The sequence below is a fragment of the Scyliorhinus canicula genome, chromosome 2, assembly GCF_902713615.1.
Source record: "Scyliorhinus canicula chromosome 2, sScyCan1.1, whole genome shotgun sequence".
Lineage (NCBI taxonomy): Eukaryota > Metazoa > Chordata > Chondrichthyes > Carcharhiniformes > Scyliorhinidae > Scyliorhinus > Scyliorhinus canicula.
This window is the reverse complement of record NC_052147.1, coordinates 168,765,385-168,791,024: the sequence shown is the minus strand read 5'-3', so window position 1 is coordinate 168,791,024 and position 25,640 is coordinate 168,765,385. Positions and strand designations below refer to the sequence as shown.

Here is a 25,640-nt window from a genome sequence, read left to right as displayed (position 1 = left end):
TCTGAAAATGTTTTCCTTGAAAATTTGCAGCACCGCTGCACGTACCCAAGGGCTTGTAAGTAAACCTATACTGGGTGGAGGTGGACTCCAGCATACTACTGTGACACTGGTTAACACATGTCTCTAGAAAGCACTGATCAAAAATCAACCTTCTTCCTCCTTAATTTACTGGTTAGCACTGCTGCCTCTCAGCTCAGGAGGACCCGGGTTCAGCCCCGGGTCACTGTCCGTGTGGAGTTTGCACATTCACCTCATGTCTGTGTGAGTTTCACCCCCACAATCCAGAGGTGCAGAGTAGGTGGATTGGCCACACTAAATTGCCCCTTAATTGGGACAAAAAAATCTGAAACAGAATGTAAACACCACCTCCTCATCCCAATGTTTGACAAAGACAAGGTACAATCGAGTGCGAGGCAAAAAGAACAAAAAAAAACTTTATTGTACACATTAGAGATGAAACATTTATTTGGTGTACAGGTATCCCTTAAATGCACAACACGTTTTGAAAAGTAAAGTTGTGAATTCTCAATTAATGCATCTAATAGTCATTAAAATGGACTTTTGCAGCACTTGATTTAAAAGTAGAAGCAAAAACAAAATTGAATTGCTAAAATAAAATACAATTGAGATCTGGTGTAAAAATAATTTTGTTTCCAATAATATAAACCCTGGGGACTTTATACATAAAATATAAAGAACTGAAAAGAGTGTGAATATGTTGTAATTATACAATTGCAATGTGTCATTGCAAGATACAATGTGCAGAAACAGTCATACCTATATTTAGTTTTCCAAACATTAAATTGTAAAAGGTGTTCGGTGCAAAGCTTGAAGCAGGCATGTAAAACCTGCAGCAGAATTAACTGTGTTACACAGTAAAGGCCCTAACCCCCTGATTAAAGCTGTAACATTACCACCAAAATATTGGAACTTTATACTCTCGAGTGCAGTGCCATTAACAAAAGGATTTTGCCTTAAATATAAAGACAAAAACAAAACAGTACAAATTTAATACACTTTATTGAAATTATTTTGAAAAATACCTGTCGACTGCTTCCCTTTCCTGAACTCCCATCCTCCCCTTCCAAAGATAGTGTTACAAGTATTACCTCATTAGAGCTACTTATGGGAACGACTTTACACAAATGGTACTGAATAGAACTACCTTCCCTAAAGCGAGATTGAGTTATCAAAGAATTGATTCCGGCCTTTTCTTTTGTAGAAAGATTAAGTAACAAAATAGGAAGGGTGGGGCGGAAGAGAAGGGGAAAACAATAACTGAATGGCAGTGGTAAACCTGAATAAAGCTCCTCATCCATTTAAGAAAGAATGGAAATAAAATATTTTAAAACTGCTACATATACAAGTGTTGTTTAGAAAAGGAGTCAGGAAAAATAATGGTGCCACATGTCAGAACTTCAGAGTTTAAAGGGTTAAAACAGTTTGAAGCTTTTTTTTTAAAAACACAAATTAAACAACAAGCTGTACTGTATTGAAGTCTCAGGTAGATAAGACTTTTATCTTTAGCTACTTTAATACAGCACCAGTTTGCATCCAATCCAGGGGGCAGATCTACATGCTATAGTGCATACGGTTTTCTTTTTGAGTCTGACCCATGATACAACTGTGGGATTGTGCAAGTTGAAGCCCTTTAACATCAGAAAGGCAGCTGAAAGAACTGTGTTCAACGCAAAGCAGATTGTCATTACAAACGCTACAGTCACACGGTCTATCCAAGCTCTGTGAATGCCACACTGAACAATCACAAATGCCACACCTGAACGCATTTCTGATAAAACACACAGCCTAGTAGTTGGGCTTTCCCCCCTACCCCACAACTATCAAAGTGGAGGACTTAGCCATATTAAGTCACACTTGTTAGTGCATCGTCAGTGAGGCACATGGCAGCTTCTTCAGTAGTGTGACACTACTATACAACTTTTAGGCTCCTGAATGTTCTGAAGAGCAGGATTCTTAACAGCTGAGTGCAACAGTACCACAAAAGATGCTTTTTTTCTCAGCTGGACAGTGATGCATTCGGTCAGTCACATGGGCTGCTGCGATTAAGTCAATATGCAAAGCCCTCTGGATACTGGAGGTTGTTGCACTGATCCATCTCCAACAAGTAGGCCGCGTTATCATCAAAATGCGTGAGAGGGACAGTATCCTCCTTGTTAACGTGACAGTCGATTTCAGTTTTCAGGAAGGGGCGTTGATTGTCTGGGAAGGCCATGGAGAAAAGTGCCTCAGGGTCACACACAAACTTGTAGACGTACCTTTCTCCTGCAACCTAATTAGAGCAGAAAAACCAGTTTACAATTCTCAATCGACTGTAGCATTTCAGACTAAAGAACTGGTTTTAAGTTATATGTTGAAATAGAAAACAAAATGGAGAGGAAGAGTTAAGACTCAATTTAAGTGTTCAAACGGGTAACCAAAGGACAGGACACATTAGATGGACATCATTTACATAAACACTACTGCAAATCAATGTGTGAACCCTTGCAATTTAGAAGGATTGACACATCCCAACGTTTTATACTTAGAAGACAAAATTCCACTTCAACACATTATATTATAGGATTAAAATGTGTACAGTTGGATATTTAGGGCTGGGCTGCTTAGATAGTAAATGAGCAGATATCACATATTGCTACTACTTCAATAAAGGCATTATAGGATGGAAGGCTTTGATACTGTGGGGGTGATATGATTTTTTTAAAAATTGATCTCTTTCTCACCTTTTGCATGATCCCCTTTTCATAGTAATAGCGAAGTGAGCGGCTCAATTTGTCGTAGTTCATCGCAGGGCGGTTTTTCTGGATGCCCCAGCGCCGCGCAACCTGCAGCAGAAGAGGACAAAGAGAGAAATAACATCTGGGTTGATATATTCATAGATATGGAGGCTGTACAGAGGTGCTCTTAAATGGATGCAAAGATAAAATGACCGTAGACTGTGTTTGCATGCTATTGATCTATATCCCATTAGCAGCATTTCAGCATTAATGCAGAAGACTGAATTTAGAAATCGATAGAAGGTAATAGAAAGGCCCATAGGTCACCACTGTAACAATATAGTGCATCAGCTGCTTGCTAATGGGGCTGCTGATGTGGCAAGCATGATTTTAATGAGATTTTTGAATATGTTTTGTCCTTATTGCAAGTGCATCTTTAAAACAAAACACAGCCACCAAGCTTCTCCCAAGGGCTCCAAAAATTTAACACAAAATACTGGAAGTTGCAAATATTAATTTGTAGTACTTGGTTGAACAGAGACAAAAGAATAGAATGTTCATTCAATGATAAGTAAATGTTCTCTACATCCAAAGTGGCTGGGTATGTCGACAAGTCTTCCTAAAATTAGCTCGCTGGCCAGCAAATGTTGCAATATAGACATCCATCCTTCAAATTCCATCTCAAAAGTGATCAAATGAACAAGGTACCATACATGAGTCATAAATGAATTGAACGGGCAGCCAGATGGCACAGTGATTAGCACTGCTGCCTCACGACGCCGAGGTCCCAGGTTCGATCCCAGCTCTGGGTCACTGTCCGTGTGGAGTTTGCGCATTCTCCCCATGTGTGCGTGGGTTTCACCCCCATCCCCAAAGGATGTGTAGGGTAGGTGGATTGGCCATGCCAAATTGCCCCTTAATTGGAAAAAATGAAATGGGAACTCTAAATTTAAAAAATAAATAAATAAATAGAACAACCAAGGTTACTCCCAATGAGCCTCCAACAAATATCCTTATAATTAAGGCTGGAAAAAATGGTTTGCACTTTAAAAATGTTATATTGTAATGTTCACCACTGTCATTCAAATCAAGAGGAAACTTTTGATTCAAATCAAACTTTATTCAGTTGATCAGTAATTTAAAATCTTCAATTTTATGCATCTGCCACAAGCAGACTTCTCAATTCTGCAAAGCCACTGAGATTTCAGCTACAATCCATTAAAACATGCAACTCAAAGATGCATAACCTCACATCAAACGCACTGTCCAAATTCACTTAATTCTCATAGTTGCCATAGTAGCATAATCCATTTCTTGAGGTAGAGTATTTATTCCTTGCTATTCCAACCATAACAAAGGCCACTTTTACAGGTCACGTCCTCCTCTTACTTTCCTAAATGTTCTTGCTGATGTAGCAAGTCCCAGTGCACTGACATAACATACTAATGTTGGATTTTACAGTGTTCATTTTAAAAACATTAGAGTACCCAATTCGTTTTTTCCAAATTAAAGGGCAATTTAGCGTAGCCAATCCACCTACCCTGCACACATTTGGGTTATGGGTGAAACCCATGTAGACACGGGGAGAACGTGGAAACTCCACACGGACAGTGACTTGGGGCAGGATCGAACCCGGGTCCTCAGCGCCGTGAGGCAGCAGTGCTAACCACTGCGCCACCGTGCTGTCCCGCAGTGTTCATTTTTTCCAAAGGGAAATACACCATCTAAAGTGTTCAGCAACAAAATGGAACGTGGGCTATGCAAAGTTTTAAAAAAAAATTTAGAGTACCCAATTCATTTTTTACAATTAAGGGGCAATTTAGCGTGGCCAATCCACCTACCCTGCACATCTTTGGGTTGTGGGGGCAAAGCCCACGCAAACATGGGAACTCGGCGCCGTGAGGCAACAATGCTAACCGCTGTGCTTCCCCTTAGGCAATGCAAAGTCAACACAATCAACATTTTAAAAAAATAAATTCAGAGTACCCAATTATATATATTTTCCAATCAAGGGGCAATTTAGCATGGTCAATCCATCTAACCTGCACATCTTTGGGTTGTGATAGTGAAACCCACGCAGACATGGGGAGAAGGTGCAAACTCCACACGGACAGTGACCCAGGGCCGGGATTCGGACCTAGGGCCATTCGAACCCAGGTCCTCAGCGTCGCAGTCCCAGTGCGAACCACTAACCACATAGGAGCTGGTTTCGCACAGGGCTAAATCGCTGGCTTTGAAAGCAGACCAAGGCAGGCCAGCAGCACGGTTCAATTCCTGTACCAGCCTCCCCGAACAGGCGTCGGAATGTGGCGACTAGGGGCTTTTCACAGAAACTTCATTTGAAGCCTACTTGTGACAATAAGCGATTCAATTTAATTAATTAACACAATCAACTTTGATGAATAGCAAACATTTGTGCAATTTCCATACATCAGTCTTTGTTGGGAAGCAAGGTTTATATCCCTTTTGTCTCCATGAATCAGGACAGTCTCAGTAATGACCTGCAAGACTGGAGGGTCTTTCTGCGACTGGCTGAGTAGTAAATTATTCCGAAGTAGCATCAAGATCGGATAGTAGCAACATGGAGATATGCAGTTAATTGGGAAAACTGCATTATTTTTTGCTGAAATCGCTGTCTCCTACCCATTGGGCACAAAGAAACAGCTTTGACACCGTGGCCCAAATCTTCATCCAATAGCATTCATGTAAAAAGCAGGAACTTGGTGCATGACAGTTTGCTGTTGTATTTGGAGTTTCTCTTCCAAACAGATTTGATATAAATCTATGCTCTAGAATAGATTTGTAGCAGTCTATCCTACCTCCAAGTTTCAATCCAATCTGGATCGGTTTTCTGGCAGCACCAGTTTTCAGTAATTCTATCCTGTGCACAGCTGTCTGTACAAGTCTGAAAAATACTGTGCGGTTTCAACTCCAACCTTCCCTGGACCCAGTGGGAGCCTGTATCTGGCTCATCCCTCATCTGCTTTTCAGTTATCTCAGCAAACCCTAGGCAGCCCGCGTATCTGTACCCTTGGGCTGTACAATACTCTTCAGAGCAAATATTTTCTGAATGGGACAAGATCACACTGGCATTTCTTCTTTATAAATAATTTGTGGAGAACATAACCTTTTTGGACTGAGTAGCTGTGGGATACTAGCAAATTAAGATGCCTTCATCTCATCCCACACACACACACATAATTTTAAAACACAGACAGTAGCTCCAGGCAAGCAAAAGATGTAAGAGGTTATTGGAGACATAGCTACACATTTTGACTGCTCCTTTTAAATGAAGGCTTGTGACCACACCCTAGCAGTACAGATGAATGGCTGTATTAAAACCCTGGGGCACAGCGGAAATCCTAATACATAAAAACAAGAAAGTGGCCCGGTCTCTATGGAAATGAGGCTTCAGTTAATACTTTTCAAACTTGTTTGAACTCCAGGAATAAACTCTGTGTTCCAGACCACCACTGAACCAGAGTCCCATTATGTACCATTTCTAGGTAAATCCGAAATAAACAATTGCACTTTATCTTCCTGCAGCATCACAATGGTAAGTTAGATCTGATGCAAGGTTATAAAGCACACACTGTTGTTTTTTTTAAAAAAGGTTCTGTTCCTTAAATGGTTACTTTGTCTTGTAACATTCAGCAGTACGCTATACCATGATAAAGCCACTAAATTACTAGTAACAGAAAAAAAATTCCGTTCATCTTATTAAAATAACTCTGCGGAACTGAACAAATGCAAAGTTTATTAAGTCATTCTAATTTCCATTTAAAAAAAAATATAGATCGGACTTAGTTCTTTCACCCTTTGCTTTGCCATAATATCTCCAATATGAAATCTAACAACATTCTGTAGGGTGATCGATTTATGTAGGTTTTCACTGATGGAAGTGGGGGGGGGGGGGCGTAGTCCGCAACTACCAGCTTTGGGCCATGGCAACTGAAGGCATAGCCATGTGGAGGGATGAACATCTGGGGCAGGATTCTCCCCTACCTGGCGGGGGGTCCTGGCATAGCGGAGTGGCGCCAACCACTCTGGCGTCGGGCCTCCCCAAAGGTGCGGAATTCTCCGCACCTTTAGGGGCCAAGCCCTCACATTGAGGGGCTAGGCCCGTGCCGGAGTGGTTGGCACCACACTGACTGGCGCCCAAACTGGCTCCAGCGGCCTTTGACGCCCGCCGCCCGGGCTAGCCGAAGGGCCTTCGCCGGCTCGCGCATGTGCCGTTGCGTCAGCTGCCGCTGACGTCACCACCGGCGCATGCGCACTGGGGGATTCTCTTCCGCCTCCGCCATGGTGGAGGCCGTGGCGACGGCGGAAGAAAATGAGTGCCCCCTAGCACTGTCCCACCCGCCGATCGGTGGGCCCCAATCACGGGCCTGGCCATCGTGGGGGCACCCCCCGGGGTCCGATCGCACTGCGCCCCCCCAGGACCCCGCTCGCGCCGCCACCAGAGGTGGTTCAAACCACGTCGGCGGGAGAGGCTTCCCAGCGGTGGGACTTCGGCCCATCGCGGGCCGGAGAATCACTGCAGGGGGCTCGCCGATCGGCGGGTGGTGTTTCCCGCACCCGCCAATTCCCGGGTGGCGGAGAATTTCTGCCACGGCGGGGGCGGGATTTACGGCGGGCCCGGGCGATTCTCCGACCCTGTGGGGGGGTCGGAGAATTTCGCCCCAGATGTGCAACAGCCAGACTTGGAAGATCACAAAGATCAATTCAAATAAATATGAAGAAAGGTCCTAATGTAGCACCTACCTCTTCGGGTTCAATCAACTTGAACTCCATGCCTCGGCCTGTCCATGCGATAAAATGGGAATTTGATGGATCATCCAAGAGGGTCACCAGGAACTGCCACAGCTGTAAAGAACCACGACGCTGGTACGGCAGATTTTCCCTGTATACGGGTGATTCCTGCTTGACTTTATCTATTAAAAAATATTAAGTCAAGAATGAAAAGCTGGCTTCATTTTCCTTACCAACTGCTTTCCATCTTAACGAACACCAATTTTCACAGAATTAAACCCCACTTATATCAGAAAAGCATATTGCTGCGTGTTCCTCTGTTCGACAGTGGAGACATGAGAAGTTTTGTATGTTTTATGTTGGCGTGAAGAATTAATGCAGAAGCCCCCCCCCCCAATATGGCCAGTTCCTTCAGGAACAGACAAAAATTCCATTGATGAGCGGGAGTGACTTGAACAAACATGAGGGGGAAAAAGGCTTGCATTGGACATTATTGGCTCAAGTTCTCACTCTCAGCAGCTGGCACAGAGTAGGCAACAGTGAATACTTCAATTTTATCCCTTTCAAGAAAAACACAAGACACACACCAACAGTGTTCCTTAATCACCATAAAGGATCATTATTCAAGGTCCCGATTCTTCGATCAAATATTTTGTTTGAATGGAAAATTAGTGTTTGAATCATTATATATCAATCCTGTTGGCCCGAAGGTGAATCATCAAACCAACTGACTCACCCCATTCTAATGATCTCATCCTTGGAAACAGTTCCAAGTCTTAGCAATGAATATTTTAAAATTCAAAAAGCATCTTCATTATTAACAATAGACTTCTGTTTGGAATAGGTTTTTTGCCTCAACCCCATCTGAAATATTTCCCTTCTAGAAAAACCATGCTTTTTATTGGAGTATATTATCCTCACGATGACAGGCCTTACATAATAGCCATTTTTCCAGGTCTTAAAAACTAGGGGGAAAGCCTGCAGTCTGGTGGTGGTGGTTTGGTGGGGCGGGAGTGCTCCCAATCCAATTCTTACGATAAAACTACATGTGCACTTTCCAGTAAGGGTCAGTTTGGTAACAAGAAGCATGACTTGGCTGATAACTTTTAACCGCCAATGGGTGGCATGGTGGCGCAGTGGTTAGCACTACTGCCTACGGCACTGAGGACCGGGTTTCGATCCCGGCCCTGGGTCACCATCAGTGTGGAGTTTGCACATTCTCCCCGTGTCTGCATGGGTTTCACCCCCACAACCCAAAGATGTGCAGGGTAGGTGGATTGGCCACATTAAATTGCCCCTTAATTGGAAAACAATTATTGGACACTTTTTTTCCCCAAACTTTAAACCACCAATTGTCATAATCCTACTAATTTCTCCATTGAGATCAACTGATTTAACAGAGATTGGAGATAAAACAGATTTCCACTGAACCAGAATTCTATTTGGAACAAAAGTTAAACAGCATTACAATAGTAAGCAAGCACATTACTTACGATCAATTCTATCTGGTACCACACATGTATCATCATAGTACAGTCGTGGATCTTTCTCATAAGGGAAACCTGAGAAAAGATTAAAAACGGGACATTTTCAATTAGCAACAGACTTCCATTGCCAGCATATTTCTCAGTCAGAAGGCACTTTAAAGTAAAATACTGACGCAATACAAAGCCAATAATTCTGTGTGTGCTACAGAAATAAGACTTCTTGAATTAGACAAATACAGGTTATATATCAGCCCTGGAGCATTTGATGAGTTTGCAGAATGGGAAAACGGGTGGTAAATGCAGTGTGATATAGAAAAGTACAAAATACTAGATTTTGTTACATGTGGCAAGGTGGAGGAACAAAAATGATCTGGAAGCACAGCTATAGTTATTTTTTTTCCTATGCTAGTGCTGCAGGTAGAAAAGGCCATTAAAAGGCAACTTTCTTGTGGATTTTGCGCTTGAGGTAATTTGACTTTCTGCTACTTTGGAAAATGAGTACTAGTAAACTGATAGCCAATTTAAAACTCCGCTGATCCCAGTTCCATCCGAGTGAACAACTCGCACCAGCTCTGAGGTTACGATCTAACAGGCCTACTGTTGTGATGCAGCCTTGAATAAATCTTCAATGTTGCTTGGCATTCTAAACTGGAGTCTAAAGATAAATCCTATTGAAATGACTAAATTTTGTAGCCTTCACTTTTGTAACCAAAGGAGATACCAAACCTCAGTTTCCAAATGGAAGAATTTCATTGATTAGCTATTTGCCTCATGTCAAGATGGGGCTGGGAGTAAAAAAAAAAGAAAGCAATCAATCGGGGAGAAAGAGGTAGTGATTTCAATTGAAAAGTAAAGTGAAGTGATGAAAAAAAATACATTTTCTGATCTTAAAATTTAGAGAGTGTGCTTATATACGCCAGAAAAGCTGGCTGTTTGTAGTAGGACACCTGATTAAGAAAAGACATTTATCAAGTTGCAGCATCTGCATTTTGGGGTTGAGATTTTGAGTAACCTAGCTTTTTCCTAAATACATTACCACGCAATGCTTCTTCTGAAGCTTTGATGTACAATTGCAGCTGAAGCATTAGCCACAGCACGCAAGAAACTTATAATAAGCAACACGAACAAGCAACTAAAATCCACAGCTGCCCGAGCCCCAGTAGGTGAGAATGGTAACGGTTTCGTTAAACCCTCAAAAGAGTTCCAAAATAGATTACACCTGCATTTTAATCAGCTATGTAGATATCTTAGAAAATTAAATGGAACATTATCATGCTGATAGTGAATGTCTGAATCCATCTTTCACTCATTATTTGACTTCTTTGTTAAAAGATAAATTGCCACGATTTTAAACATCATCACAGAGGAACATGTCAAATTTAGGGTTGGCAATTGCCTTCGAGCTGCTCTTGCGCTGCTTTGAGAAGTGTGCAAAAACGCTGTGAACAAGGGTTTCCGCTGCACACCCAGCAGAATGGGAATAGTGACAAGGAAATGTCCGGCTTGTGCACAAATGTGCAATTATCGACTTCAGTTCTGGAATGCGGAACCTTTACAAAAAAATATAGTTGCTCAAATGTAACAGATCTACAGCACAGAAAAGGCCTTTTAGCCCATTGAGTCTGCATCGGTCAAAAACAACCACCTACTTAATCTCACTTGGCCCACAGCCTTGTAAGCCTTGGCATCACGAGTGCATGTCTAAATACTTAAATGTAATGAGGTCTCTGCTTCCATCACCCTTTCAGGCAATGAGTTCCAGACTCCCACCACTGTCTACGTGAATAAGTTCTTCCTCAATTCCCTCTAAACCTCTGAACCCTTACCGTAAATTATGCCCCCTGGTCAATGATCCCTCCACCAAGGGGAAACGTTTCTACCTATCTAGGCTTCTTATAATTTTATACATCTCGTGTACCCCTCAGTCACTTCTGCTCCAAGGTAAACAACCCCAGTCTATCCAAACTCTCGTCACAGCTAAAACGCTCCAGCCCAGGCAACATCCTGGTAAATCTCCTCTGCACCTTACCTTTTCCAGTGCTAGCACATCCTTCTTATAATGTGCATTCCAGAACTGCACACAATACTCTTAGCTGTGGTCTAACCAATGTTTTATACAGTTCCAGCATAATCTTCCTGCTCTTAAACTCTAAGCCTTGACTAATGAAGATAAGTATACCATATACCTTCTTAACCACTGTACCCACCTGCCCAGCTACCTTAAGGGATCGATGTACATGCATATTAAGGTCCCTCTGATCCTTGGTGCTTCCCAGAGTCCTGCCGTTCATCATGTATTCCATTGTCTTGTTTGTCCTGCCCAAGTGCATTACCTCACACTTATGTCTCGTCTCTTCTGAAGGAATTATTGCTTGCTGAAATAGTTCTACAAATGCAGGCAGCCAAGCCAGCCCCTGACCCAAATGGCCATTCTCCATGCCAAAACCTCAGTGCCTTTCCTCAAGATGAATATATTATAATCCAATTATCTGCCGGGTTCATGTTGTATTTAAACCAATGGTCTTGATAATCTGCTGCCTGTAGCTGCTTTACGCAAAATACTGACTTTGAAATTCTGCTGCGTACCTTAACATTAAAATCAGACTATTGTAGGACAGAGCACGCCAGAGTAATCAGAATAGCTGTGGCTGGATATGATTCCATGCTCAAAATAAACAATGAAAAACAAAATGGTGAGACTTACCTTCCGAGTTGTTGGGACTAGTGTAATAGCTTCCTCCCGAAATGTAAGAGGATTGGCAATTAGGCACTTCTGTACAGAAAGATTTAGAGAGAGAAAAAAGGAATTAAACAGGTGAAGACTAGAACATTTACTGTAACAGTTTATTTAAGCAAGTGAAAACAATATGGGAATTGCAACCCACTGAAACATCTCAGGAACACCTCTGGGCAACTCAGGAAGCAAAGCAAGACAAACAGGTGTGCATTAATAATTCACACACCAAGACAAGTGAAAATGTAAACCTTAAAACAAGCTGTCACCACTTCTAACATGAAAGCATCATCAAGTGGCAGTTGTCTTTACAGGAAGAGAATGCAATTTTAAAATAAAACCCATGGTTAGGCCCCGAAATTGTGCTCGTCTGTCCCTGGTTATTGCCTTGCTTAACTGGAAATAGATGGGAAAATTGGACGCTGCGGTGTCTGATCCACGATCCTAAGGCTATTGTTACTTGCTTCTTCAACAGTAAAACCCCGAAATTGTAAGTTTCTGCACCGGCAGCAAAGAATATTGGGGCCTTACTGCAGATTGACACCGTCCAAATAAATGGAATTGCATTGTCTAGAGCAGAGAGAAGCTATTCAGCAACATCTACATTGATGTTCCACACAAGCCTCCTCCCACCCTTGATTAAAGACTCCATTTGCACCACATAGAGTTCTTCATTAATATTTAAGTGTTAAAATCTGACCACTAAATAGGGCATTGTTCAATCCAAATAAAATGTATGCAACTTCACTTTGTGCAAAGCTTTTGAGGCAGTTTTACACTCAACGGTGTTGATGAAACAGGTATGTGGTACTCTGTGCTGTCAACATTCTGCAATAGAAAGAACCTGACCTCCAGAGAACAACATTTTCTCTGGTCTTTGAACTACATCTGCAGAGTTGGGTTTAGGTTGCCAGGTTACTTGGATCAGGAGCATCAAACCAACTAGAGTAAATTGGGCTGAGGGAGAGCAATCACGGGTTTCGGACTCTCACCTTCCGCCACCCACCGAGGCCTAGCAAGAATATAGAAGCCACTCTATTACACTTCTAATCTACTCCCAATACTCTGAATTTGGGATGCACGGAGGTCTTGTTTAAAGTTCTCCAGTGATCAATTCAAAATTACATTTGGCAAGTGTGGAATGCGGCGGTCTTCTGGACACAGTCAAAACCTGACGTAGGACAGTAAGGGGAGGAAGGAGTTAAGTAGGAACAGAGAGCAGGAGGGACAGTTGCAAGACCGGAGTATTTTGTTATATTGCCCTCCTGGTGGGGAGATGGAAATAAAATTAGAATCCTAGAATTCCTACAGTGCAGAACGAGGCCATTAGACCCATCGAGTCTGCACTGACCCTCCAAAAGAACACCCTACCTAGGCCCACTCCCCCAGTCTATCCCCATAATCCCAGCTAACCGTCAGACCCTAAGGGGCAATTTATCATGGCCAATCCACCTAAACTGCACATCTTTGGACTGCGAGAGGAAACCAGAGGGCCCAGAGGAAACCCACACAGACACTGGGAGTACATGCAAACTCCAGTCACCCAAGGCTAGAACTGAACCCGGGTCCCTGCCGCTGTGAGGCAGCAGTTTAACCACTGTGCCAACGTCAATAATAGCTGCTTGTTGTGAATCCACATGTTAATCTGTTCACAGTAAGGATAGGATAAAATTCTCCCTTTACACTTCATTTGAGAAGTAAGAACATCGTGATACGCTTGTTGAAACTCAGAGTTGATCTGGAGGAAGTTTGAGCGAACTGAAAGATTCTTCCTTGTGCGTATATCATATTCAGGTACACGGAGTTGTCACGGAACACAAGAAAAATGGTACTGAAGATTGGGGACAGTGGGAAATTCAATCTTAACAAAGAGGACTGGTTTAATTACAAATTAAGGCTTTGCATTTGGTTGCAAAAGAGAACAAAATAGGACATGATGGGGCCAGACACTTTTACAATGGGATCTAACCCAACATTGACTGCGAAATCCCAGTATTATGGATTATTCAGAAATAAATGAGTCTCAGGACTCTATTATGACATGACTAAGAATGAGATTCTGCTGAGTTGCATTTCATGAAGGAAGAAGTTGTGATGTTAGATTGCTGCAGATTGGGGTGGCACAGTGTCTAGCACTGCTGCCTACAGCACCGAGTTCAATCCTGACCCGGAGTCACTGTCCATGTGCAGTTTGCACATTCCCCCCATGTCTGCGTGGGATTCACCCCCACAACCCAAAGATTTGCAAGTTAGGTGGATTGGCCACGCTAAATTGCCCCTTAATTGGAAAAAGAAATTAATTGGGTACTCTTAAATTTAAAAAAAAAAGATGGTTGTAGATTACATTCTTGAATTAAATAAAACTCTGTTCACTGTGGGTATGGCCCAAACTTAGAAAAGAAACCTTTGAGACATGTTTGTACGAGGCCTAAAAGAACAATAAAATCCACGCCAAGCTTTTGAATAAAGGTAATGAGCTGATGTGGAAAAAGGTCTTCAATGAAGCCACCGCCATGAAATGACAGAAATAAATAATTTCAAATTGCAAGGGAGTTCCTTTCTGGACCTGGTAGAGCAGATTCACCAGATTTCAATGGGATCCAGGTCACCGCAGCCAAATTCAGTCTCCACGTCAGAAATGTAGATACTACCGTTGCGGTGGTAAGCATTTCCAGTCAAAGATGTTATGCAGGGGGCAGCACAGTGGCGCAGTGGGTTAGCCCTGTTGACTCACGGCGCTGAGGTCCCAGGTTCAATCCCGGCTCTGGGTCACTGTCTGTGTGGAGTTTGAACATTTTCCCAGTGTTTGCGTGGGTTTCGCCCCCACAACCTAAAGATGTGCAGGCTAGGTGGATTGGCTACACTAAATTGCCCCATAATTGGAAAAAGTGAATTGGGTACTCTAAATTTATATTTAAATAAATGATGTTATGCAGAAGTCGAGGAAACAGTAATGCCCCAGCTCATGGTCAAGCACCAAGTCAAGATTGTGGTACATCTAAAGCTACTTCAGGAACCTTAGATCCTCAAATATTCTCATGAAGTTGATATTATCAAGCAGGAAGATCGAGAGTTGTACTCAGAGACCATGGAAGGAGAGAGCAATAGGGCTGAAAATATACTTCAGCACCTACAGTATAAATGAAAGTTGAGAACTCAAGTTACTTTCATCTCTCTGATACAACTACAGCCAAGTAGGTTATCTCGGAAGGAGAGTACCAGAAGTCTCCAAATCACATTCCCTTATACAAAACTGACTAGTGTTATGAGCCAGGGTTTAGAGAACCCCAAAGTGTATCATGGAGTTCACCTGACCCACAACTTTTAATAGATTGTGGTATGGGGAGCACACAGCCCACTCTACTGATATGGTACAGCAGAAATGGAAAAGTATTTTTTAAAGCAAAACAATGTTTATTCTATGAACTCAAGTTAACCTTTTAAAAACATACAGTGAACATCTTAGCAACCATCAATTCAAATACAACCCCCAAAGAATACAACACTAAGTAATCCTTAATAACTTCCCAAAAACAACACCCAGAAGACAAAAGAAACACCTTTTAACAGAAGCACATACATTCACTACTGAAAACATTTATAACTCTGAATTCACCAAATGATCAAGAGTCTTTTCATGGCAGAGAGATCAACAGTGTACCTGCTCTGTCTGGCTTCAGCTCCAACACGGAAAACGAAACTAAAACACACCCTGCAGCAAACAGCCTAAAACGAAAGTAAAACGCTGACAGACAGCCCAGCTCCACCCACACTGACATCACTGATAAACACCCATTTCTTAAAAAAGGTACATTTCTTAAACACTCATTTCTTAAAGGTACTCTCACATGACACTAGTTACTCAAATAACAGTATTCTAGTGTTAGGTCAAGCAAGTGTTAAAGTGAAATACAAAGCTGCATCCTATTAATTGCCATGGTGGGGTGGGTGGGAAGAGGACAGTCTCCCTGATGGGAAGAACTTGGTTTAAGAAGATATGGTTAAACTGGGCAGAGTTATTTACAGTGGTGCGGCTTGTTGTGAATCAACATGTTTGTCTTTTTTCAGTGCAATACACATAGATATATTTGACCATTTGGGAAAAGTACACGGGGAAACTAGGCAATTGCTGTAGAATCTGTAACAGCCAGTTTAGTGAACTACCATCATTTTGTACCTTCCTGCATTGTGCTATTTCAAGTGGAATAGGGGATTTCTTTTTGGGAGGGGGACTTAACAGGAGTCCAGCTATTACAAATAATGTTTTCACTCCAACCCACCTTCAACCAGCATGTAAAGCTGGGTCAGCCAGTCCCAGTGGACAGACAGGTGACACCAATATAGGCAAAGAAAGCAGATGCTTCTTGGCTGTTGTCCAACTAAATCTGATTTCTCGGTTTGTAAACCAGCATCTACTGGATTTTTGCATCAGTCGGATGGACCAATAAACAAGTTTCAGAAGTCGATGTGAATAAGGGAATGGATTATTATTTTTTTTTTTAAAGCACATGAAATCCTGACCTACATTTAAAAAATCTGTTCTCCTAAATCCTTGGATGCTATTAGACATTGTCCTTTAGCTTTAAATCTTTACCATCTGCTTAGCTTTATTGCAGATCACCACTCAGCCTCTTATAGGTGATGGTATTTTTAGCCTAAGCTGATTAGAAGCGTTTCCAGTCACATAACAGAGTGTCAAATTAAAAACACACTTCAAGAAACAGTTTTGCTAATGTCAAACAGTTAAAGGTTCTTTTTGTTTTTAAGCACATAGATGTGCTAAGGACAATCCACAGGCATTAGAAATTAATACCAGAAGTCAGTTGCTCCAAAAGCTGGGTTTTGTGACTTCCTCCCTCCCCTATCATGAAAGATGGGCCAAAAACGAAAGGTCACTTTGTAGAATGTTCTCAGCCACATCTGTCAAACAACCACCGTGAAGTAAACGTGTGAAATGCCAACCAAGGCCTATCGCCGTGGTAACAAATCTCTCAGCTTGCTGATGTCAAAGATAATTTTAAAAAGTGATGCGGAATGCCCAAGGGCAGGAAGGCAGCCCAGACTCATTCCTTCAAACCATCATTTGACAAGTTAGGAAATTTTAGCATTTTACACCGACTGAAATAACAGGTCATTGCGATCTGTAGGCCTCAACACCAGGCCAGTTTAGGGGACCAACCTGAATCATAGCAGTAGTCTCTTGGCTCCTGCTTAATCCCGAGAGGGGGCTGGAAATTCTGTCTGCTGGGGCCCCGGACACCTGTAGTGATATGATCGTAACGCGAGTCATGATACTCCTGCTTAAAGCCCTGAGGAGACGGTGAAGGCATTGGTTCCGACATCTGGCGCTGGTAAACTTGCCGACTGTCGCTGGAGACTCCTGACTGGGGTGGGTATGGGTGGCATGGCTCAGACATCTGCCGGCGGAACCTTTTATGATAAAACAAAGTCAATGTCAGTCACTTCTCAAAACACAGCACACAGGATAAAACGGCTCTTTTTAGTAGGCAGGCATTAAAAAGGTTGGATCTGAGCAGTCTGCTCTTCTCTTGTCAGTTTCCACATTCTCCATAATACTATTGATGGTTGCTCAAATTGGCTGTAATTTTAAAAAAAAAATTAATTTAAGAGAGTACCCAATTATTTTTTTTCCAATTAAGGGACAATTTAGCGTGGCCAATCCACCTACCCTGCACATCTTTGGTTTATGGGAGTGAAACCCACGCAGACATGGGGAGAATGTGCAAACTCCACACGGACAGTGACCCAGGGCCAGGATTCAAACCAGGGTCCTCAGCACCGCAGTCCCAGTGCTATCCACTGTGCCGCATGCCGCCCGGCTGCAATTCTTGAAACCTGGCACAAATGCATGTTGGTTGAACACCAGACACAGATTGTACAGCACCAGGAATAAATAAAAAAAAATTGTGTACATCAGGTGTAGAGACATACAAACATAAGACTATTATTTGAAAAGCCAGCCATACAAACTCTTGAATCTACATTGTGCACGTGACTGGTGAGACACACTGTATAACACATGTGGCACAAAACAGGTGGTTTTGGGTTGAAAATGTGCATTTTGAAACAATATATTGGTTGGGATCTTCCCGCCTCTCCACATGGCGTATTCTGTGTTGGTGGAGACAGCCCATTGATTTGCTAACAGCCGATGAACACCTGGACTCCTTAGAACCGACATACATATTACACATTTACCATAGAATAGCACTTTCACGTTACAAGAATGTTGTTTTGGTCCCGTAACTACTTTCCCTTCAGAGGGCAAGTCCGTATATATCCAAAAGATACCACTCGAGAATCTTTTAGCACCTTGAAAGATGATCCCACACAAATCAGCTCTTTGCAAATCAGCTGGGTCTCCAGCACCACTTTCCATGTAAAATGATACTTCACAGCTGACTGCGGTCAGATTAGTCCCATTTCCACTTTGTATCAAACTGCCTGCCAAGCTGAAATCCAAAGCACCGCTGGTATGTCTCCATCGGAACAAACACTTCCAGATGGTCCTGAGCCAGCGTCCCGGGCATACCACTTGGCAGAAGTGAAAGCCAAGAATTATGGGAAGCAAAAGCTGCCACGGAAGCAGGTGCCATCCCGGGAGCTACCGTTGCCCAAAATACCGTGCCCTTTTAACATATCTTCTTGCACTCCTTTAAAGAGCACATCAACTCCTAATGGGTCTTTGATTCCAATGTGCCCAAAATAACTCCAGTAAAACTCCACTTGCACAAAGCAATAGGGAGATAAAGGATTTGACTGTAGGAATAAAATTCCTTCCCTCTTGTGCAGGGGAAAGCAAGCCAGAGAGCCCATTCCTTTCCACTGTATTCTATTTCTGCCGATAGCTCATCCAATTCATGGCGTTGGTATTGTAAAGACAAAAATTAAGCTCCTCCTTTGGAAGTGCAGCATGTAATAAATGAACAAGATGCATCTTGGGGCAAATGCTTCCTCCTTCGTTCATAATGCAAATTCAAGTAGAATGAAGTGCACCAAGACCAGTTTTTTCAGTAAATGCCCCCCCCCCCCCCCCCCCCCCCCCCCCCCCTCCGTTGTTTGTCCTTTTGCCTCTGTTTTGTGCACACTGGGGTACAATTCCCTGGCCACTGCTGGCCTCTTCACTCATGCTGCCATGTTTCACAAATCGAGAGAGTAAGTTTAGCCAGGCTACTCCACAACAGGAGTTTGCTGGGCAATGATTTATTTGTTTCCTATTACAGGTGTGCCATTACCAACCATGGCAGGCCTCCTGCAGCCCTGGCAGATTGTGGAATGAAGCACAGACTAGGGATCAAAACCTGCCCAGTGAGACAAAATAAAAGGGAAGGGTTTCACAACATGCACAGATCCAGAAAGCGAATAGGAACTGGGGCCACAATGTGCATTTTCTTGCATCACTCATAGAACACTTTTGAACACTAGATTGGGACCATGACAAGCCATCAGCACACTTTATCAAATTCTTACCTGTGCTCTGGTGTGTACTGGGACTCACTCAGGGTCTGCGACATCTGAAGTGGGGGCTGAGGAGGTCGAGGTACTGCGAAGGTTTGTTGCTGCTGCTGCTGTTGTGGAATTGATGCAGGAACTGCAGCCTGCACTGGGGGTGATATGGGGCTGTGTGCCGAAGCTGGCACGGCTGCCGGGGGAAGGTGAGAAAGAGGGGAATTCTGATGGACTGGAGACACTGGAGTGGCTGGTGGAGTCAATGGCTTGAACCCAGTGGGGGGCTTCCTATCATAGGCACTGCAAATAGAAAAAACACAAAGATTACATACATTACTGGTGTTTCACTTTGCACGTCATTCACTTTGCATTTTAGGTTAGCATTCGTGAGTAGTTAACACAACACCCTGCACCATAAACCTGTTGCAATTAACAGCTCTTTATGCAAGACTGTGTGCCCAGAGGGGATTTCTGCATCACCTCTGGCGATAGCCCTTCTGCTACGAAGTCTATTCAAAAGATCACAGCAGTTTCTCCAGCAGGCCACATTCCTCAGGCCAGAACTTCCATACCACCTCTCCCCTTGACTCTCTATCTTCACTAAAGTGAAGCCTTAATCTATGAACTGAGGGGTAGGATTGTAAAGGCCTCGTGTTTGAAACTACTTTAAGGCTGATTCAGTACTTTCCACCAGAAAGTACGTCACCAACCTATAAGAGTCCCATAGCATTTGGCAAGGTGGGATGGTCTCCCTCTTGTCACTGGTGGGTCGGATACAGGTGGTTAAAATGAACGTGTTGCCGCAATTTCTCTTTCCAATGCCTGCCAATTTTCCTGCCAAAGGCACTTTTTAGAGAGATTGAAGCAATGATTACCTCGTTCATATGGAGGGGGAAGGTGGCCAAAATTAGAAAGGTGCTGAAGGGCAGCACGGTGATCTAGTGGTTAGCACAACCACCTCACGGCACTGAGGTCCCAGGTTCGATCCCGGCTCTGGGTCACTGTCCGTGTGGAGTTTGCACATTCTCCCCGTGTCTGCGTGGGTTTCGCCCCCACAACCCAAAAATGTGCAGAGTAGGTGGATTGGCCATGCTAAATTGCCCCTTAATTGGAAAAAATAATTGGGTAATCTAAAAATTAAAAAAATAAGGTGCTGCTACAGAGGGGAAGGCAGGCAGGAGGTTTGGGTCTTCCGAACCTGATGTATTATTACAGGATGGCGAATGTGGAGAAGGTGCGGAGCTGGGTCAGAGGGGTTGATTCCCAGTGGGTCAGAATGGCGGAGTTTGTGTCGGGGGTCAAGATTGAAGGCGCTAGCAACAGCGCTGCTCCCGATGGTCCTGCAGAAATACTCAGGGGGAGTCCGGTAATAATAGCTTCATTGGAGGTGTTTTCGCCAACACTTTGGGTTGGGGGCAGGGTCAAGGGAAATGCCGATTCGGGGGAACCAACAGGTCCACCTGTGCCCTGGCATGGCGGGGGGGGGACCTGTTGGAATTCTTGACTCTTGAGAAGGTCAAGTTTGAATTGAGGGAGGGGAGCACGGTGGCGCTGTGGGTTAGCCCTGCTGCCTCACGGCGCCGAGGTCCCAGGTTCGATCCCAGCTCTGGTTCACTGTCCGTGTGGAGTTTGCACATTCTCCCAGTGTCTGCGTGGGTTTCGCCCCCACAACCCAAAGATGTGCAGGGTAGGTCAATTGGCCACATTAAATTGTCCCTTAATTGGAGAAAATGAATTGGGTACTCTAAATTTATTTTTTAAAATAAAAAAAAAAGTTTGAATTGAGGGGAAGGATGGAGGGGTTCTACAATTCATGGGCATTATTCATTATGCACTTTCAAGAATTAGGATAACATCGAATATTAGTGTGGGGGGAGGGGGTGAAACTGTATGTGTTAATGGTGACTATGGGTGGTTCCTGATTCCTTTTTGTTATTTGTTTATGTCAACATGCAGACAGTTGTTTGGGGTTTGGTGGGAGGATGGGATCGTTGTTATTGAAATGGGGATTGACATTATATTAATTACTGCTTATTATTTATTGTTGGTGGGTACAAATTTGGAAGACAACGTGAAAAAGGAGAATAAATTAAAAAAAAAAAAAAAAAAAAATTTTTTTTAAAAGTCCCATAGCAAACTCTATAGCTTTTAACCAGTTTACAACCCTTAATTATTTTCCAAGCAAGATTGGTCTTTCAGAACAGAGCTGCTTCAAAAAATTGGTCTACATATGAAATGAAATTAGGCTGGACTAATGTAATTTAAGCATTGTGACAATCAGCCATCATCTCTTTGTAATGTTTTTCTTACCATGCCCAAATGCACTCTTCAGGTGGATTTTGCAAGCAGACCTTTAATCCTTACACTGTAATAGGTTACTCCAGTCTGCCTGAGCATTTGCAGTTTACAAACATGTATATGAACCAGGAGGAGGCCATTTGGCCCCTTGAGCCCGCTCCCCCATTCAATAAAATCATGGCTGATCGGATTATAGCCCCCACATTCCACCTACCCCAGACCACATTTGGAACTGCAAGCCTTCAGGTGCAATCATGTGCACTCTGTGCTCTAGGTTACGTGACTATCAGTAAGAATACGCAAATACAGTAAGAAATAAAGTTGCAAGAGCACACACATGTACCAGGGTAGACGGTGGGGAATGTTCACTTTAAAAAAAAATTTAAGAGTACCCAATTTATTTTTTCCAATTAAGGGGCAATTTAGTGTGGCCAATCCACCTAACGTGCACATCTTTGGGTTGTGGGGGCGAAACCCACGCAGACACAGGGAGAATGTGCAAACTCCACACGGACAGTGACCCAGGGCTTGGATTCGAACCCAGGTCCTCAGCGCCGTAGGCAGCAATGCTAACCACTGTGCCACCATGCTGCTCGGGAATGTTCACTTGACTGTTGAACATTTGCCTCAAAATCAGAATATCTGAGCAGGAATTATGTGAAATCAGTACGATGCAACATCAGTTGCTCGTTAAAGTGTCATCACTGGAAGAACACAAAGGCAAACTTGGGAGAGGAAGAATGGTGCTGGGAGAGCAGGCCCAGTCAGAGTTACAGAAGAACCAAGGGTACGGCAGCACAGTGGTTAGCATTGTTGCTCCACAGCGCCAGGGACTCTGGTTTGATTCACCGCTTGGGTCACTGTGCAGACTCTGCACATTCTCCCAGTGTCTGTGTGGGTTTCCTCCCACAAATGTGCAGGTTAGATGGAGTGCTGACCCTAAATTGCCCTGTAGTGTCCCAAGGTTAGGTGGTGTTGCAGGGTTACGGGGATAGGGTGGACTTAGGTAGAGTGCTCTTTCAGGGGCCGATGTAGACTCAATGGGCCAAATGGCCTCCTTCTGCACTGTAAATTCTATGATTCCAGTGAGCCAAGTCACAGGATGAGGAACGAGGAGGGTACCAAAGACTCTGAGCGAAGTAAAGCAGAAAAAAACCCAGGCAATTTAGTTTTAAAAAAAAGAGAACTTGCACTTATGTAACGCATCACTGACGCCCTCATATGTCCTAAAGCACTTCACAGCCAATGAAATGACAGTAGATGTGGAAGCAAACAAAAAGGAAGCACATAAAGAGTTGAGGATTACCCAAGTCTAAGAATAACTCATTGCATACCTATAACTGTAGAGGCAGTTTTCACCATAGGTAGAACTGAGACTCTGCTTGTGACGGCAGGACACATCCGTATTAGGGCCATCAGATTCCCGCTTGATCTTTGCCGGAGGCGGTCCATGAAATACCACTGAAATAAAATAAGTTCACGTTGTAACTCGAGCTGCAGGAACTGACAGATGCGGTACCAAGATAGATAAATGATGAACATGCACCAACTAGAACGTGACTGGATGTTAAGGACATCTATAAGAAGATAATTAGGTGGTGGGGGTGTTGTTGGCTGTAAAAGGAACCATGTTATTTATACACAATAAAGGTTGACATTTTTGCGGGAGAGCGGAAAAAAATTAAAAAAAGAAAAATGGAGCCCATAAATCATATGCATTTATTTAACTTCAAATAAAGAGGATGGCGCTGAGGACCCGGATTCAATCCCGGCCCCGGGTCACTGTCTGTGTGGAGTTTGCATATTCTCACTGTGTTTGCGTGGGTCTCAACCCCACAACCAAAAGATGTGCAGGGTAGGTGGATTGGCCACTGTAAATTGCCCTTAATTGGAAAAACAATAATTGGGTACTCTAAATTTATTAAAAAAAACAAGGATGGGGTCTGTAATGGTCAGATTTCTTGCAATTTACAACATTCCACAAAAGTTTATGAATTAAAGCATACATCCTTAATGTCAGTATAATTAATTATTCTCAATGAACATTAACGGTCATATTTCACTTTGATTTCAGACACATTAAATGACTAACCCCAAAATTCAGAGGCTAGCAGATATGAATTCTCTTATTGTAGTACATCAGTATTACGAGACAAGGCAGATTTAACTGTTGTGCTCCAAAGCTCAACGTTTACTGTGAAGAAGCATTTTCACAGGGAGAGTGAATGGTTTACAGATGGAGGGTGTTCAACAAAGGCCAAACAGACATTGACCCTTATACCTTGTGGGAAAGTTAATGATCTTTCCAAGTTTGAATTTCACTCCCCAGGGAGAGATTCCAACCCTTCCCAGGGAATGCGAGGTTTTTTTTTTATTACCTGCAACTCCCACTCAAGCCTCTGAAGACCAAGTCATACAATTTATTTCCTGATTTAGGCACCGGGCAGCATGGTGGCACACTGGTTAGCACAGCTGCCTCACAGCCCCAGAGACCCGGGTTCGAGTCTGGCCTATGGGGTTTGCATATTCTCCTAGAGTCTGCATGGGTTTCCTCCCACAGTTTAAAGATGTGCAGGTTAGGTGAATTGGCACATTAATATTGCCCAATGGCTAGGTAGGGTGATCTATCAGAGCAGGGGCTGGTGTTTATTCGATGGGCCAAATGTTCTCCTTCTGCACTGTTAAGGATTCTATGATTTCTATAACTTAATTGCCAAATGCACAAGGAAATTTAACACTGCCCAAGATGAGAAATGTGGGCATTAAAACGCTGTTGTTTCATGAAGATGGAACTATAAGCACTGTATTCAGCAGGTACCCATGTGTCACACTCTGGTATGCATACATAACTATGTATTGTATAAACTATTGCTGTATAAATATAGAAATATAAACATAAATATAGAATCTATGTTATGCACATCTATTTCCCAAAAAACTCTCTCTCTCCTTATTTGCTAAGTTACAACTCAGCACTGAACAGAAGTCTATTATTCCCATTGTTTTACCAGCTTCACACAACACCACAATATTCCTGGATGAGAGTAGTGCACAGCTGCAGCTCACTAGAACAGGTCATCAACAATTCCACATTTTATACACAAGTGGTACTGTACTTCAAATAGATGCAAAATGGAGGTTAGTATTTTACATTCCACTGGTTTAAAACAAAACCTGGATTTCATCACAACGATTAAATTTATCCACAAAGAAGTGCGACTTGGGACTGCATGATCACTTGGATAGATGGAATGGGGGGAAAAAATCTATTACTATTGCTGGACATCAGCTCGTCATGTTACATTTGGCAGCTTGGTACTTGGAGATGCCTATCTGCAAAAGAGTACGGTCACCTTTTTCAAAATTTGTGGCACAAAATAAAATGGACTCCACCGTCAAGCCTTTCCCAGAGGCACCTACCAAACTCCAGCACGTGTTAGCACAGGCTAAATTGTCGGGCAAATCAATCCTAAACTCTAATCAAGCCAGGATCACCGTAGCCGGACCCAGAGAACAAACTACACTATAGGTGATGGCCCTGGGCTAATTGCTTCCATCAATCTTTTCTAAGCAGTTGATGCAACAGTTCACTAAGGGATGACTTCCCCACAGACGAATAAGCCGATAAGCTTCACAAACACAGCTGGTGGCTGACTGCAGGAATTCAACTGTGCAAATAAAATCTATTTGCAATTATCGGAGGGAAAATGATAATCTGCCTTGTAATTATATACAACTGTGGCTGTTAAAATACAAAATTCTTGGGGCAGCATGGTGGTGCAGTGGTTAGTACTGCAGTCTCACGGCACCGATGTCCCAGGTTCGATCCGGCTCTGGGTCACTGACCGTGTGGAGTTTGCACATTCTCCCCATGTTTGCGTGGGTTTCACCCCCACAACACAAAGATGTGCAGGGTAGGTGGATTGGGCACGCTAAATTGCCCCTTAAGTGGAAAAATTGAATTGAGTACTCCAAATGTATTTTTAAAAATGCAAAATTCTTTTTAATTCTGCAAGTTAAGGAAAATTGCAACATGCATTTTTTAACCAACTGGACTCCAAACATATGGTGGTGGTGGAGCTTAAACCAAGTCGCTTCAAGTTACCCCCATTTCCAACCACTTTATTATTCGAAAGACATCATTTTCTCTATGAGCAGGGCCAT

At 43.0% G+C, this 25,640-nt stretch overlaps 1 protein-coding gene across 2 annotated transcripts in view; it reads right to left on the bottom strand.

The window, feature by feature from the left end:
* Nucleotides 1–407: 407 nt before the first annotated feature.
* Nucleotides 408–25,640, bottom strand: part of LOC119961698 (ETS translocation variant 5-like) — a 33,288-nt gene continuing 8,055 nt past the window's right edge. For both annotated transcript variants that reach the window (XM_038788989.1, XM_038788996.1), the window contains exons 6-13: nucleotides 22,811–22,937; nucleotides 19,200–19,478; nucleotides 16,888–17,138; nucleotides 11,679–11,747; nucleotides 8,981–9,049; nucleotides 7,500–7,669; nucleotides 2,742–2,843; nucleotides 408–2,290 (exon numbers count right to left, since the gene is read on the bottom strand). In XM_038788989.1, the coding sequence (XP_038644917.1) occupies nucleotides 2,069–2,290; nucleotides 2,742–2,843; nucleotides 7,500–7,669; nucleotides 8,981–9,049; nucleotides 11,679–11,747; nucleotides 16,888–17,138; nucleotides 19,200–19,478; nucleotides 22,811–22,937 (1,289 nt within the window). In that variant the 3' untranslated portion in view covers nucleotides 408–2,068. The remainder of the gene's footprint in view (nucleotides 2,291–2,741; nucleotides 2,844–7,499; nucleotides 7,670–8,980; nucleotides 9,050–11,678; nucleotides 11,748–16,887; nucleotides 17,139–19,199; nucleotides 19,479–22,810; nucleotides 22,938–25,640) is intronic.